The 17,363-nt window shown below is 37.4% G+C and overlaps 2 protein-coding genes across 2 annotated transcripts in view; one reads left to right on the forward strand and one right to left on the reverse strand.

The window, feature by feature from the left end:
• Positions 1 to 1,732: 1,732 nt before the first annotated feature.
• LOC145692544 (zinc finger MYM-type protein 1-like) lies at positions 1,733 to 3,856 on the reverse strand. Its single transcript, XM_081767854.1, has one exon. It carries the CDS (start codon positions 3,854 to 3,856, stop codon positions 1,733 to 1,735), a length of 2,124 nt encoding a protein of 707 aa, XP_081623980.1.
• Positions 3,857 to 6,895: 3,039 nt separating this feature from the next.
• The window catches only part of LOC145693535 (mitochondrial import inner membrane translocase subunit TIM14), a 33,235-nt gene continuing 22,767 nt past the window's right edge, over positions 6,896 to 17,363 (forward strand). The window contains exon 1 of the mRNA XM_081769613.1: positions 6,896 to 7,106. Within this exon, the coding sequence (XP_081625739.1) occupies positions 7,104 to 7,106 (3 nt within the window). The 5' untranslated portion in view covers positions 6,896 to 7,103. The remainder of the gene's footprint in view (positions 7,107 to 17,363) is intronic.

Consider the following 17,363-nt stretch of genomic DNA (forward strand, 5'->3'; position numbering starts at 1 on the left):
TTACAACCCCCCCTTCCCCAGGAGTCCGTCCTGGATCGGTTCCTGTATATGATACACTCGCAGGTGATCGTGACGTAAGACGATTTTTCGCTGACGATCGTGAAGAGGTGATCTGAGCTACTATTCCAACCCAAGTCCCAATCTATAACAACACATACTCGTAAATCTTACTGTAAGTCATAAATATCGCCAACCATCATGCATATACAAAATGACGTATAGTTGTATTCTTGTATTCATATTATATACAGCAAACCTCTAGAACTATATGCTCTACGAAGCTTTGTGTATGCATACAGAGAAATTTCCTTTTTTTATGTAAGGAAAAATATGAAAATTCAATATTAATAATAATATATTTCTTTAACTTCTCGAAGTAGAGAAAAAGCAGGAGATTGTTCACTTTTCATTATCTTCCGCAGTAGATCAGTAGAACGTAGAAAATGCAGGAGATTTCCTGCAAAATCAGTAGCTCTGGCAACACTGTGTGGCAGTGGTATCTTTGGAAGAGAAGTTATTGAGGGATATTTAGAATCAGTGTTGCCATCCAATTTCTTTAAATAACCTTAACTTTCTCAAATTCCCGTCAATAGCTTCCCTTCCAAAGACAACACTGCCACATGCTGAATACCGTTGGAAGGGTCATTCAATCACCTTTCATTCTGTAAAATAGTTACAGGGTGAACAATACGCAACAAAGTCAAAAATGATTCACAACCTGTAGCTCTCAAACCGTTGACATTAGGACCTATGTTCATATGAACTTTTAGTTTGCTTAGAATCACTAATACTACCATTTCCCAACATATTGCCCTTTCCATCTAGGACTTTTTCTAGGGAAATTTTCTTAAATATTCCTCAATTATGTTTCCTTTGTACGCAGGAATATCCTGTTCATTACGTAAACTGAAAACATACATTTTTACAAATCGATCGAGATGTAACTTGTTCCAGTGTTGGAATAACGGTCATTTAATTAGATCCCATCTGTTAAAATACATGGGTGCTAGAGGGTTAAGGGTCCTAGGACCAGAGGCGGCCTTAGTAGTATGCGGGGCCCCGGGCGGGGGGTTCGGTAGGCGAAGAGGGGGTCCTTATGGCATGGGGATCGATATAACTTACGACATTAATGATTCGGAAACATTTTACATGCATGCAAAATCAACAAACTAGAACACATAATAAAACTATCACTGACTTACGAAGCAGCCGCTTTGACGGTCACAGACGGAAGTCCACTTTTCTGGCTTTTCGCTGTGCAAAATCGTTGATAAGGTCCTCGTAGTCCATTGTTGAGGCAACTTTCTTTTTCGATGGACAAAATAGCTAAACCGCACAATCTGCTTTGCGACATTGTTGATTGTAGATAGTTTTTGATAAGTTTCAACTTCGAAAAGCTTCTTTCCGCGCTGGAAACTGTCACAAGAATTGTCAACATAATTCTGTATGCAATAACGATGTTGGGAAATGAATCTCGAATGGGCCAAACGTACTGAAGACACACTTGGGCGGCATTGCTGTTATCAGGAAGCCTTTCTCGAAAAATCTTCAATTCTGCGCACAAGTCAATTCCGTCCAAATCGCGTGAATCTTCTGCGCGTAACATGTTGTCCAAATCCATGCAGCACTTTAACAAACAATCCTCGTTCAAACCCTTCAAGCTGTATAGAAATCCAAAGATTGAAGCATACTCTTCCAGTTGTTTGAATCTTTTTTCCATTGAGGTAATTGCTTAATCCACTATCCATAAGAAATATCCTGTTCTGAAGGACTCCTCCGGCGAAGATTTTTCTTCGTCGTTACCCTCATAATCGAATTGTTTTTTCTTGCATCTGACTCTTCGTTCCTTGAATTTCTGAGCTACGTTCATTTCGGACGCAATTTCCTTTGCTGCGATCATAGCATCGGAGAATCCGGTTTCCCGGTACTTTCTCAAGAAAGTAACAAGGCCTTTGATTTGCTGTATTGCCACATCGAGCTGCATGTCAGCTGATTGCAAAGTTTTGCTGACAGCATTCACAGCAAATAAAATGTCATACCATATGATTAAGCTCAGAATAAAGTCAAAGCTTTCGAGCTCATAATTTGCAGGACATTCGGCTTCACTTTTTACTAGCGGATCATTGGCGGTATCTGCGACAGTCAACAGTGCCTCCCTGATTTCTTTCGTCTGATAACGCAGCGCTTTCACACTTTCCAGGCGGCACTCCCACCGCGTTTCTGAAAGTGATTTTGTAGTCATAAAAGGCACGGTTTCTTCCAAAATTTTCCACCTTTCAGCCGAGGCAGCAAAGCATTTATATATTCTCTGTATGACACCAAAAAACGTCACTGCTTGGGAGTTGCATAAAGCCATGTCTACTAAAACAAGGTTCAAATTATGGTAGCCACTCGGAGTGTAAAATGCTCTACTGTTCATGCGAAGAATGTGCACTTGAACTCCTTGGTGTTTTCCCATCATGTTCGCACCATTGTCGTACCCCTGGCCACGACAATCGGCGATGTCCAGACCGAGGTTCGCCAGTGCGGCAAGAAGAGCTTCAGACAACCCCTTTCCTGTTGTTTTGTCCACATCCAGGAATTCGATGAAGTGCTCCACCACCTTCACTTCCGGATCTGATACGTCCACAAAACGCAATATTAGGGACATCTGCTCTTTGTGGCCAACATCAGGCGTGCAGTCAAGGATGACGGCAAAATATTTAGCAAGTTTCACTTTATCAATAATTTTCCCCTTTCCTTCTGACGCCATCAGGTCGATAAGCTCGTTTTGGATCCTATGACCGAGGTAATGGTCGTGAGCCTCGTCGTTCTTAATTCGGCGGAGATGTTCTTGCATGGTTGGATCGAATTTGGCCAGCATCTCAACTAAGCCTAAAAACTGACCATTGATCGGCGCATAAAGTTTCTCCGTTCTCCCACGAAATGCGCTGTTGTTTTCGGCAAGGTACTGTACAATCGCTAGAATTCTTGTTAACACTGCGCGCCAATGCAGCTTTTCTTTTCTAATTCGTTCTAGCATCATGTTATCTATTGTGCTACCATTGGACATTCTCCGAGCTGATTCCAACCACGCTGTCATGCACTTAACGTGATTTACAGATACTTCGTGGTGCTGAAGTTTATCGCCAAGATGCTTCCAGTCGCAGCAGCCTTCGTTTGCTAACTGGCCTTTAGTAGCTGTCGTGCCAAACAACTTACAAGGAAAGCAAAATACTCTGTCTCTGATCTTCGAATAACTTAGCCATCGCCTATCCACTGTTTCTCCGTTCGCTATCCTCCGTGTAAAGAAATTGTTCGAAAAATGTCTGTTACCTTCGTCCTTTGGATATTCACAGTCACTTAGCCTGATTGGACGCTTCTCCACTAACATGTCACGCACTTCACTGTTAATATATTTCCAATTACCTGGATCGTATATGTCCTCGAACAGTGTACTCGTCGTTTGAAGAGTGTCAGAAGTATGCAGAGGAATGGTCGCGCTTTCACAGGAGAGGTCACTTTCTGGGTCTGTTGCAACAACGTTGTCCCCAGAGAATTGCACCAATTTTTCATTGTTGGTTGTGGGACAATAGGGCGTAGAAATAGTTTTGTTGCCGGCTAGTTTGTTTTCTTCGTCGGACGCAAAACTTGGTATCACAACCTGGTCTGTCGCATCAGACCGGTCGCTCACAGTCACAGACAAATCATCATTCGTGTTCTCAAGTTTTTGCTGTTGATCCGCTGATTTTACCGCTACAACAAGCTTGTCCAAAGATCCCTTTTGCTTCTGAATGAAATCTTTATATTTCCGTTTCTTGGCTTTTGCAGCCCCACTTTCGTATTTACGGAATTTGTCTCTGTCTCTGTCACTCATGATGGTCACTTATTCTTTGCCCAACAAACGAATAATCGGAAGACACACACTAATCATAATATTACGTATCCACATCTCACTACGACTGCGCGGTCCGAATTCCGAAGCCAAACTGAGGTGCTACACAAGGCGTGCAATAGGAACTATTTCTTGGAAGCGATGACTCAGAGGTGTCCGTAGCAACAGGACCACTGACCCAAAAGCAACAAACAACATGACTTCTCACTCTATTTCGACAACAAAGAAAAGTTGAGATAAGGCCATTTAGTGTCACGTGCATGGTATTAGCGTCGCCTTGTTTGCTGACCCATTGTTAATCCGAAACTCAAGTAATAATTGTGTAGATTTTTGGAATTTAACCCTCGAGAAGTCGCGCTAAAAAGTAATGCGAGTAGTCGCGCGCGGTCAAAAGGACCGCACGAACATAATGTGTTGCAAATATCGTTTTAAACATTTTTCTTGTATTAGAAACGTAATTTTGTATATTTTCTGATTAAGAGGGAATAACATTTTTATTATGATGATAAGTTTTACAGTAATAACTATTAGAGGAACCTACAATTAGACATGTACTGTTTTTTTATTTCTTATTTGGAATAAAATGTTTTTTTCGTTACATATTTCTTTAGATAGATAGCAACGCACTGGTTTTATTGAAAATTCTAAATCTGATGACGATCTTTTGTTTTTGTTAACTCTGATTCGTCTAAAATTAGAAATGCAATAGTAAATTACAGTGAAACCTCTACTAACGGACACCTCTATAAAGCGGACACCTCCCTTAACGGACATATTTTGTAATCCCCAAACACTGTAATAGGAAAAAACATATTGGCAAACCTCTCTAAAGCGGACACTCTCTAGTACGGACACGAACAGTCTTTTCTGTCTTTAATAGGTACTATTTTCCTCCGTATTACGGACACTTTCTCTAGAAACAAGTTGAAAAGAACTGTAAAACACATTTTTAGTAATTCATACATGTGTCAGCAAGGAAGTATTTTGACAACATTTTGCTTCCTCAACTGTCTGCTCAGCAACCCAGACAAAGCTTCTCTGTTGAACAACACTCTCATGTCCTTTAGTTGCATTATATTCCCACCCAACCTGTTTTAGACACAAAAGTGATTGACAGTTGCCCCCTATTTGGGATGGCACATTATCCTGCTGTCCCGCTGGAATCTCTAAGCAGAAGACAAGTTCGGTAGTTCTTGCCCGCAGGTACACATATTGTCTCAAAAAAGACACTACTGGACTGCAATTAATCCTCAAATTAAAGAACATACTGAGAACGCAGTAAGTAATGATAAATGTAAAGTGCAGAGAACTATAACATCTCATTTCCATATTGTGCCTCGAACATAGAGTATTGGATGGCAGAGGATAATGCAGGTACAGTAACATTTTGGTAATAATCGTAAATACATGATTTATGCAAAAAAAATCTAATTGCATATTACAATGTTTACTAATTTACGTAAGAAAATATTGAAACCTCTTTAAGGCAGACACCTCTCTATAGCGGACAATTTTTGATTCCCCACGCCTGTCCGCTTTAGAGAGGTTTCACTGTAGTAAAAAAATATACTACATAAACATAACACTAAAACAAAGCTTCACAGCGCATTTTATATTCAATTAGAGCTCACTCGTAGCTAAGCAATTAGCATACACGCCTTTGCCGTGGGACTTCCGGGTTCGATTCCCGGTGGTAGCTCATGTGGTTCGGATCCCACGTTAAGCAGTAGGTCCACTTCTTACATAGCCTTGATGCTGAAAAGGGCGCTAATTTGAAATCAAATCAAATTTACATTTAATTATTTTACGGTCCTGTTATTTTGAAACTTCACCTATACAGCACTACATTTAATTATTTTAGGTTATCTTCAAATTTACACTGTTCTACACTTCGTCGTCGCTTATTTCGTCCTCTCCTGCTCTGACTACATTCGGGGAATCGCTGGTCATTTCTGGTTTAAGATCTTCAGATTCGCTCGCAGACTCCTCACTTCACCTTTCGTGTTCACTCACTTACATATATGTATTTCTTATGATCTTCCTCAAACAAAACTTCCACGAGATCATCTCGGCTGATTTATCCAAATAGCCCATTCCTAACATTTCCCTAGGTTGTTTTAAGCTGTTCATTTCTAATTTTCTCTTTTTTCACACTTGGTATCAGTTTTTAACTCTGTCGACCTCTCTTCCGTCCATTAAAATAATATTTATGTTTATAAAGCTTAAAACATCTCCAAAGCAAAGGTCATGTGCAGAGCGAAACACTGAGAAAAAACATTACACAGTTAGTCGCGCGCGGTGGAAAGCACCGCAGAATCACTAAACAATCACTAGTAGTTAAACTAAACAACGGATAACGGAGTGATTGAGCAGGAATGTTCGGGAAGGTGAGGGGGAAGATTAACTAGACGGAGAAGTCTGTCGGACAAACAGAATGGACACACGATCAAAAATAATTTCCCTGAGGTGCTTTTGACCGCGGTGCGACTACTCGAAGGTTAAGGCTTCTAAAAGTAAAATATTGAGTAAGAAGTTCTGGTTTATGAAAACTGGTTTCCGAAGAAATCCACCACACGTATTATTGGCCAAAGTATTCACTTAACTCTAAGCTACGGCACATTAGAATGTTGCAGAGGCCCCGCATATTTGAGCTGACTGTGACAAGAGAATATCCTATCGCGGGGCCTGGGGCGGATGCCCCAGTCGCCACCCCCAAAGGCCGCCTCTGCTAGGACCCAGGTGTTACACTTATATGTTGACCACCACAACACCACAACTATTTTTTTGATGAACACTACTAATACTAATATAATGGCAAAAGATCTCCAAAGGGGGAATTATTACCCCCTTGGGCCTTGCTCTATATGTATGTTTTATTATTATTATTATTATTATTATTATTATTATTATTATTATTATTATGTATAGAGTGCGATTACGGAATGACCCCATAAATCTTTATCTGTTCACACACATATTTGGCAAAAACTTTACTTTGGCATTTGAATTTTTCGTAACATATTTGGAAGTATTGTGTTGATGAAATGACAGTGTGAAGAGCTGCTTTGCTGACTGAAGGACAATCATTTCGTTTGTTTTTAAAATTTTCATTAAATTCCCTGCGTAGATATTCAAATAAAAAGACATTGACAACTAAAGAAAGATTATCTAGTGGAAGACTAAAACTATAATAGACAAATTGTAATAGTACAGAAGAGTTGTTGATAAAATGGTAAGTAAGGGGCATGGTTTGATTCATTTTAATCCAATATCGTTCAGATTTATGACATAATTTAAAATTAGTAGGATGAATTCGGCAGGGTTTTAGAGCACTGGTTCGCATCCATTGAGTTGTAATTAAAAATCGAGTATTGAACTTTGATAAAGAAAAGAACCAACCTAGCTGCTAATGTGTGTGGACCAGCATTCTAGAACTATCGAATAAGTTCCGTAGACGGTTGCGTGCGAATCAGTTCCGTAGACGGTTGCGTGCAGGTCATGTTTTGGCACACTATTCGAAATAATCGTTGAAAATGTGCAATCCTTTAATTTGGCATATTTTTGGGCATTTATTCCGAAGTTGGGCGTCCGCTTTCGCCACGTTTTTTCGCTCTTATCTCCTTTCCACATTTTCTGCAATTTGTTATTAGGTTCATTAATCCATGCTCTTCACGAACTTTTAAAAGATTTTGCTCGTTATCAACGTATTGCTTCACAAATGTTAAAACTATTAGTTCATTGCCCTTGTACATTCGCCATGTTGATAACATAAATGCTCGTTACTTTCCCACAATGCAACTGTTAGGTTACCTTGCGCCAAGTAGTTCCCTCCGCTCGGCGTATAGTCCATGTTTATAACCGATTATATATAACAAACAGATTTTTCGAGACTATTATATATTATCAAGCACACAAACGATCAAATTATCCATATCTTTCCTGTAAATTTTAAAAATATTGCTGGAAACGGACGCCCAACTTTGGAACTTAACCCTATTTTTGGAACTCGGAGCAAGAATAGTTTGCTTAAATTTCGTGCTTTCTTGCTATATTTTCTCCGTTTTTTTGATGGTTTAGGTAGGTTAGGTTAGGATATTTGGATTTGGGGGGGCAAAATTCTTTGCGGTTATAGTTAAGGAGCCGTACTTCCCATTTAGGGAAGGACGAGAAACGCCATACTTTCAGGAATTATTCATTGACTATCTAGGATGTTAAAAAGTAGGTAATAGACTGAGTTCTTGCCCTTGTACTTAGGGTGTTTTTCTAGGAATATCTGTTTTTTATATCGTATGGGAATAATAATGTGCCCTTGTACTTAGTGTATGACTATGTGGGGGGATTTGAAAACACATACGTATCGCATGTCCCGTGCACGTGGATACTTCTTACTGTTGCACTACATAGAAAAATGATTCTATTTGGTGTACAAGTAGTAATAGAACACATATGAAACGCAGATCACTCTGTATTCTCACTCCATGTTGGAGTGTGAATACAACATGATCTGGGTTTGTTGTGTGTTCTATTACCACTTATTCATAGTAGTAGTTGTTGTTATAGTAGTAGTAGTAGTAGGAGGAGGAGGAGGAGGAACGGGTTAGAAGCCCCGCAGGGTTAGTTGGGTTATGTTATCGACATAAAATGGGCAAATTAGAGACTTGCCCGTTTTACAATCTATAGATCCGTATAGTAAAACAAGTGTACCTCTCCGCGAAATAGTCCATCCGCCTCCACTTACAGTTCCGCTTATAACATCAACAACAACCATTTCCTTAACTTTTACTATTCCCCTTACCGGACTTCCGTGCATTCCTTCCTTGAAATAAAATCTCCGATTGACCTGGTAAATTTCCTAAAATTGGTCCAGCGATATAGCAGTCAACCCCCATTAATTTCCTTCTTATTGTCCCCTAAAAGATTTGGGCTTGGGAACATTAAATTGTCTTCTTTTGCATAGTTGAGATTGGGTTAACTGCTGCAGATGGCGGCCCCGAAATACAAAATTTACGGAGATATGAACAAAATCAGAGTAAATGTGATAATGAGTGTAACAAATGTTAGAAAGGTCATTACTGTAGAGTGATTAATAAGGGACTAGTGAAGAATCAGACGAAATGTGAATATGAAAGTAACAGTAGGGTGATTAATTCGGTAGAAAAATGAAGCTAAATTCTGGACTATATGAGTTAGCATATTGATGAAACATAGATAAACAGGCAGTAGAGCATAATATGGCAGTTCCATACCTATTGTCTTAGTAGTTAATCTAGAACGTGTATGATGTAATAATGGAAGGGAAACAGAAATGTAGAGTGTAACCGAATTAGACAATTGCATTTGATCCAAATGCGGTGAAATGGGCAACTTTTGGGTGCTATTTCATTTTATGTGGGCATAAATTTGTAAAATCCACAGAAGAGATATCCTACTTGATTTTACAATAGGATTGTACAAGTAGTAAAAATATATCGAGATATATCTTCTTATATGTAGTATAAGAAAGAAGAAATACGAGATACGTTTTTTTTTTATATATACCACATAGTAGTTCATAGAAAAAGACATAATGAAGTGAAATGCTATGTGAAGGCAGTGTACAAAGTGTTCATAGAAGTGTCGAAAATTTCTGTTGCACAAGGCATGAGTTTTATGCCATCTAGTGTTTTTCCACTAGCGTCGTTTATACGTATACTCACGGTCCCTAACGCGCCTGCTACCTACAGACGCACTCCTGCCCTGACTCGGTTGGATAGCATTTGTGGTCTATGCATTTCAGTTTGTGTGCTATATGTGCACACTTAGTTATACTCAAGGTGGGAAAAAATCATGATTTTTTTAAAAAAAATCATTTTTGTTGATTTTTTTTATTTAAATCAAATCTTTCTTCTCGCGTAATACAAGTCACGAACTGAAGATAAAACGTTAGGAATTAATATTAAATGTTAATTAGGCCATTTAAGTGAAAGTATTTCCTTGAATTTTGAATTGATTGCCAGTCGTTAACTTATTTCAATCCCAAATAGAGATGCAAGGGTTCGGAAAAAACCCGTCTTTTTGGGGGGCAGAGGGGGGAAACATTTTTTTCTGCTTCGCTTTTTTTTCTTGGGAAATTTTGGGCTTTTTTCCAAATTCTGCTTTAAATTGATAAAGCAGGTTTTGTTTCGCTTTTCTACATTAGACTGAAATAGTGTGACGTCACATCCTTCTCGTTGCCATGGTGATCGCCGTTTTATTTTCTAAACAAGTAGCCTAAATACCTAAAGAACCTATGTACAAAACGAAAACAGTGATGAAATATTTCGGAACTGCAAACATTAGAGTCGAACAAATACTTATGTTTCTTTTTAAATATTTCTAATGATTGAAACTGAAAAAAAAAAAAAGGACAGAAAAGGTAATTAGAAAAGAAATATGTTAAATTATGTTAGGTGCATGACAATCATTAAAACTGAAATCAGCGAGTTCACATGTCTTGTGAAATTTTCCCTCTGATGTATATTTTGAGAATTTATATTTTTTCAGGTTAAATTAAACTTTAAAGTGTACTCACCCTGTTCATAATCAGATATTAACTTTAAATAATTCCGGAAAATTTTTGATTCAATAATATGAGTATGATATACTATTGCAAATTTAAAGAGGATTATTGTTTAACAGTTGTTTAAAATATATACTGAACCAATCATAATTGGATGTGTAATTATTGTACGTTTTCTAAATGCTTTAAAAAAAAAAAAAAAAAAAAAGTTGATAGAGAATATAAGAAAAGATGTTACCTATATCCACTGATGTTCTGGATTGAATATTTGTAAAGGCTAGACTTTTCTTTCTTTTTTAGTGTTGTATACTTTAGAAATAATAATGTGCACTCCCATTATAAAGAGTAGACATTAGAAGTATAAATGCCCCAATAGAATTAATATTATTCTAAAAGACTTTTTTCTTTTCTAAAAATCATATATTTTTATAGCTTTCTCTGTGTCGACAGTTTGTCAATCTACACATCAGGGAGTTTATATTGCGTATAATTGCTTCTTATGGTGGATTACATGATAATTGTGCTTACATTAACTTTTCGATTTCTACCTTATTACTTAGGGATCTGGAGCTTTTAGAAATAAGCTTTTTGGCTTCATTAACTTCACGCATTTGTATAGAAAAAAACATGGCGATCACCATGGTAACGGAAAGGAAATGACGACATCACTATTCCAGTCTATACAAAAACTCATTTAAGTAGTAGTGGATGCAGATAATACAAAACCTCGAAAATAAACATTAATTTCGAAAACATACTTCAAACAATTTTAATTTTTATTATGAATCCCAAAAATTAAACCATGTATATAATAAGTTGCAGTTAAGTTTTAACTTTCATATGCATTATAAGCAATATTTTTTATTGTGAATTAAAATTACAAAAACAACGAAAAACTGTTACCGGACATACAGAATTTATTGTACTATGTGTGTGAGTTCAAACAAATAACACATTGGGAAGATTATAATATATTTATTGAACAAATGCACAAAACAAATTTAAGTTTCGACGCCGTAGCCTTCTCTAAAATAACATGTTCTTCTCTTTGTTCATTACGTATATCAAGTGGCTCAATTGGTACAACGTTGGCTTTGCATTCGGGAGGTCATGGATTCGATTCCCGCTGCCGACCATCCTGACTGGGGTTTTCCAGTGTTTCCCTCAGTCCTACCAGGCAAATGCTGGGAGGGTACCTACTAAAACAGGCCCTGGCCGATACCTTCCCAATCCTTTCCATGTTGTTGTTACATATCCAGTATAAAATAGCCTCTGAGCTGCATCTGGTGATTGTTAAATAAATAAATATCATTCCCTCGTCAATCCGTTATAGCCTATATGTTTATTATGTTTGACTTCCGAGGCTTTCATACACATTCGTACTAGAGTAACAATGAAAAATAATCTTTGTTTTATTACAATTCAACGTATTACTTTAAAAGACTGAAAAAAATGCAATCTTTGTATGGGAAGCTCAAAAATCACCTAATTTGTTAATGCACCTCTTGCTTCCGCCTTTGCTACCCCTACTGAAACTTCTTTGAAATGGAACAGAAATGTTGAAAATGTATTTTCTATTCATTTATTACATACGAAATAATCTGTTACTACCTATCAGGTGCTTCGGACCTGCAAAATCGGTAAAGTCCCAAATTTCGTAATGCACTGACTGTTTCTTAAGCTTGTTTAGAATCAGGAAAGTACTGAATTTTCTGTTCATGGATCATATGCATAATACTGTTCATCTGAGCGTTTGATTTCCAAGGCTTTGGAATATATAACCACTATCACGGTTTACCCAGTCCTGAAGGTTTCTGAATTTTTAAAAAGAATTCAACATGTCATTACGGAACTTTCCCTTAAGAAAAGAAAAACTACGAAATACATTTAAGTCAAGCACAACAAACATGAGTGAGTGTTTAGCTTTTCCGCTTCTATTGGGAAATCCGGGATTCAGTCCCGCTTTCGACCATTCCGACATAAGTTCTTAATTCCATATGTGAATGTAGAGATAGTGCGTGTACTATGGTTCCTGGTTGATTTCATTTCTTATGTTTTAAATTGTTGTTATTACTAATTACCAGCAATGACGGATTTCGAAAGGAGTTGGGGTGGGGGTGTCTTTCGGACTGAAGCCTGTTCTCCGAAATTACGGAATTTCTAAAACAAACGAAATTTTAGTTATGTCTTTACTCATAAACTTCAAGCTCCTCTCAAATGAAAATCAGGCATTTTTAGAAAAAAAAAATAACCATTAATAAGAAAAAACCCTCCGAAAACACTTTTCTAAATCCGTACTGATTATTTGTATAAAATGATATTCAAGGTTAGATCCGGAAGATTATTGCTACATCATTACACAGCTACAGTATAACAGAAATGTGGAAGTATGCTCTGACGAATATATTGAAAAACATAAGTTTAACTATGTGCTAGAAACTAGAATCCTAAGCTCTAAGAAATGAAACACGAATAACTAAAAATGAAATGATCTAAAGAAGGAAAAAATGTAGATAACTCAGAAGTTAAAATAAAGTTATATAGCCTCTAAAATTGCTCTTAAATACTACGTACTTAATGTTTAATTCATAAAACATGTGCTCCATCCATCATGATGGTGAATTCTAGAAGATGGCATTTAGGTCATGAAATCTTGTTTAACTATAGAGTATACTATAAGAAAGCTATTTAGATAGAAAAATCATGAAAATGCCAAAATTTCCGTTTTTCCCCTTAAAAAAAAATGCTTTTATGTGAAAAAAAAAACATCAATACAAAAAAGACGGCTATTTTGCATCTCTAATCCCAAACAATGTTTCTTCAGCACTAACAAAAAAAGTACGGCGACATTTATCAACATAATACTTTTTTTTTTTCACAAAAGTTACTCATATTTGGCAGAGGCATGCCTTAAAAAAAAAAATGGAACTAGCTTGCGGCACGAAATACATATAAAAATACGCAAATTTCGCCTTAAGGTATAAATCTAAAATAGATTTAAGTTTCAGAGAGGGAATCGGACCCCTTTATAAATACGTCCCTATTATTTGGGAACAAAGAAACAGACGCGCACACAGAAAAGAATTTTCGTCTTAAATGTCCATGCTGATTTTCTCGTTGGAATAGTTAACGATTTAAAAAGCTTATGTTACGAAGATAAGAAAGCAGAATTTCTCCGTTACCCGTTCAAAACGGGATTTTCCTTGATCATTTTCTGCATGAAACACTCGTTTTCATACTGTGCTGTACATACATTTGCATCTTATTGTATTATGATTATCTTCCATAATTGAAGTAACACAGCAGAGGCTGGATTTTACTTATTTTCACTTTAAATTAAATTATTTTGGAATTTGATTTAAATCAACGATTTTTATTTAAAAAATCAAGTGATTTAAATCAGACTGATTTAAATCAATCCACCCTAGTTATACTCAATCTTCCTGAAGTCAATGTACACCCATTAATGCAACTCTTTTAAGAAACACTTTCTAAGGCGGTCATAGGGCATTTCCTGCTAAGAAAAGTTCATGATTCATTAATATAAGTATCTCCTTGTGTGGCAACTATTGCAGGAAAGAAGATTTTCGTATGTGTTTTGTAATTTTTTATGTCCTAGGGACATGTGTTTCATAGAAAGTTCTGCTCCCAGTCCTCCCTCTAAAAGCTGATTTACATAAACTGTAGTAGGATGTTATAGAAACACGAGGAAGTAAGGATTCATTGTTTTAGTTATTTCTGAATAGTGTGTAGTTCGCAAAACTTAACAATTGGAAGGTACTAATTTTGCGAAGTAATACAATACAGACGAATACGTATCTAGCGAAGAACAAATAAAGCATAAAAAATAATTATGATTAACAGTTAAGAATGAACGATGGAAGTGAAAGAAGAGTTAGCAATATAACGTTGAAAAAAGGTTAATGTGGGTTTAATTCCGGCCATCATCTGCGGAAGATCAGCCCTAGCCTGCGCTAGATGGCCACTACTAAGAATCACGAATCCTGTCTTATCGAGACAGAGCAACACGAAGCTAGTGGGCCCTCGTGGGTTAGTCCGTAGGAAGCTGGCAGGTCAGCGATGGTGAGCCTACGTAAATACTAATATTCGTGGGAAAAGAATATACTAACCGTCCTTGAGTGACCGCTGCAACAGTTATGTACTTACCTCACACATTATCACTGCATCTTTTGGTGAATGTCAGTTTCTTTCTACCAGCCCTTGGCTCGTACGATGTTGATAAATTTGGCCATAATATGTTCTTTTGCTACAACCTCACGTTTTTATTTTATTGTTTTGTCTGTTGCGTTTTGGAAGACATTGCTTTCCATTTCTCCAAGGCTTACCAAATTTTACAAAATTTGCAGCTAAAATTCAGTACTCTACATGGAAAGGCATAATTTCCTGTGATAAGGAATAAATTTCTGTAGGCAGGAAAATGTAGGCTTAGTCGTGTCAAATCATTACACGGGAATGTGTAATTTCCATGTGATTTTTTTTTTATTTCTACCTATTGGATAATTGAAATGTTCCTTTTTCACAGCCTCACGAAACCCATTTTTTTTTTCATCGTGTTTTCTTATATTTTTTTTATTAGCATTCGAAAGCCTGAAAACTGTTCCAAAGCAATGTAAAATATTCTGGAATGTTTCATATTCTTCCGGAAGGATCTAGATTGTTCCGCAAAGATATGTATTCTTCTATAATGTTTTATAATATTCTGCAGAATTCGAAACTGTTCCAAAGCAATGTGTATATGTGCGAGGAGAAGTCAAAAAGTAAAGGGACTTGGCAATTTCTTGCACTAGGGTTTCGTAACACTGCTAGTAACCAGCGCTCAATTAGTGTCATGTGGAACACTTTTATGCAATGTGTCGCTCTCATTCCCGCGTTAGTCGTTGGAAAATCTTTAAAATGAAATCTTTAAGTTTTACGTCCCACGATTATGCCGGTTAGGCTAAAGGAGACGGTGATAATAAGAGATGAGTGAAATGGTGGAATGAAGAAAGTGGGAGGGAACGGGAGAACCCCGAGAAAACCCACGAGCACGGTGTTTGTCTACCACAAAGTCCACACGGCGCTAGCTGGAATCGAACCAGGGACCCCAAGCACCGGAGGTGAACGCTCTACCACTGAGCCACCGCCCCCGTTAGTCGTTGGAGTGTGGCAGACTGTTAAACATGGCAGCTGCGTTGTCGATCTGCACCAGGAAGTAAATGAGGACAGTGATTCGCTTTTTGTTTGCGGAAGGTGTTAAATCTGCTGAAATTATTCGTCGAATGCAAGCGCAGTATAGGGACAGCTGTCTATCGCGAAGCAAGATTTATGAATGGATAGAGCGTCGGGTTCACTCGTGGAAAACTGCAAATGGGTATCATCCTGCAACAAGATAACGCTCGGCCACATTATATCAAATGGACGATCGAAACAATAAAGGAATTGGGATTCGAATTGCTGGAACACCCATCATACGGTCCAGATCTGGCTCCAAGCTATTTTGATGTGTTTGGATCATTGAATGAAGCGCCCAGGGGAAGAAGATTTGCAATCAACAACAATTAATCAACAAACTTGGGAAACGTGCGTGGAAGTGCAGGGAGATTATGTAGAAAAATAATGTATGTTTCAGGTTTCTATTATTAGAATAAATACAGGGTGGTCCGGAAGTGGGCGTATCCCCTCCCCCCTTTAGTTTCAACAGTATAGTGTTAGTTATGGTAGAATGTCTGTACAGTTACCTTGAAGTCTAAAGAGTCATAAACGTCGGTATGATCACCATCTATGTCCCAACACAGCTGAATTCTGCGCCTAGTTCTCGCAGATGTTTTGCTGAGATACTCCGAAGTCACGAGTGTGAAGGCGTGTTCCATAGCTGCTCATAATTCCTGCGTTGTGTGATATTGAGTGTATCTTACTTGTTGCTTTATGAAACCCCATAGGGCATTGTCTAGTGTCGCCAGATCGGGACTTCTTGGATGCCAGGCAAAGGGAGCTGGTAAAGATGCACAACCTCTTCCAATCCAGCGGCCATGTGATTGCGCTCTTCAGGTGATTGCGCACAGCACGAAGCAGCAGAAAACAAATGAACATAGATAGCAAAGTTGCCAGACAATGTCAAGCAATGTTACCAAACATATGTGGGTAAAACTTAAAACTGTCACACCAATTAGGGATACGCCCACTTCCGGACCACGCTGTATATCTTTTCTCGAAAGTCCCTTTACTTTTTGACTTCCCTGGTATTACTGAGCACCTCACCTATCTATATATTGTAGCAGCGATAGTAATATACGTTGAACATACAAAACTTGTTTTTCAAAATAAGCAAGTGGATCAATTCAGAGACACCATGCATTTATCTATTTATTTATATATTATTTATTTATAAGAAGTAAATATCCGATTGTGTTATTTGTGTACTTGGGGCCCTCCTGTTCTGGTTTGGGTAAGATTTTTGTGATACTTCACCCCACCTCTACCCCTCCCATATGTATATATATATATATCACTGCTCAAAGATATATAGTTCTAATTTGTAATTTAACAATTCATAGCTTTATAACATTTATTAACAATACCAACATGTATCTAAAATCCCACGATTTTCCTTTCATAACTCTTTAGAGCAGAGCTTTACGTTTAACTGAAGACAAAACTTACCACCAAAACACTTAAGTACCTTTTGTGACAATTCTTGTTCAGTGATGCAATGTTTTCGCTCCATAAAAATGTAAGTTAAAACATAGGTTATATTTTTTTAAACGAAGACATGAGCTAGCTATTTTCATTAAATATTTTTTTTTCTGAAATCTACAAACCTTGGTGGTTCTCTGAGAAAATTAACACGCATCTATGTTTGTTAGATCTTGAGCTGTAGCATTTTTAATTTGGTGCAGTCTCAAAGCAGAATCTTGGAAGCTGTGTACATATGCTATTTTCCGAAACTTTTAT

Source organism: Thermobia domestica, chromosome 8, assembly GCF_964235325.1.
Source record: "Thermobia domestica chromosome 8, izTheDome1.hap1.1, whole genome shotgun sequence".
Taxonomy (NCBI): domain Eukaryota; kingdom Metazoa; phylum Arthropoda; class Insecta; order Zygentoma; family Lepismatidae; genus Thermobia; species Thermobia domestica.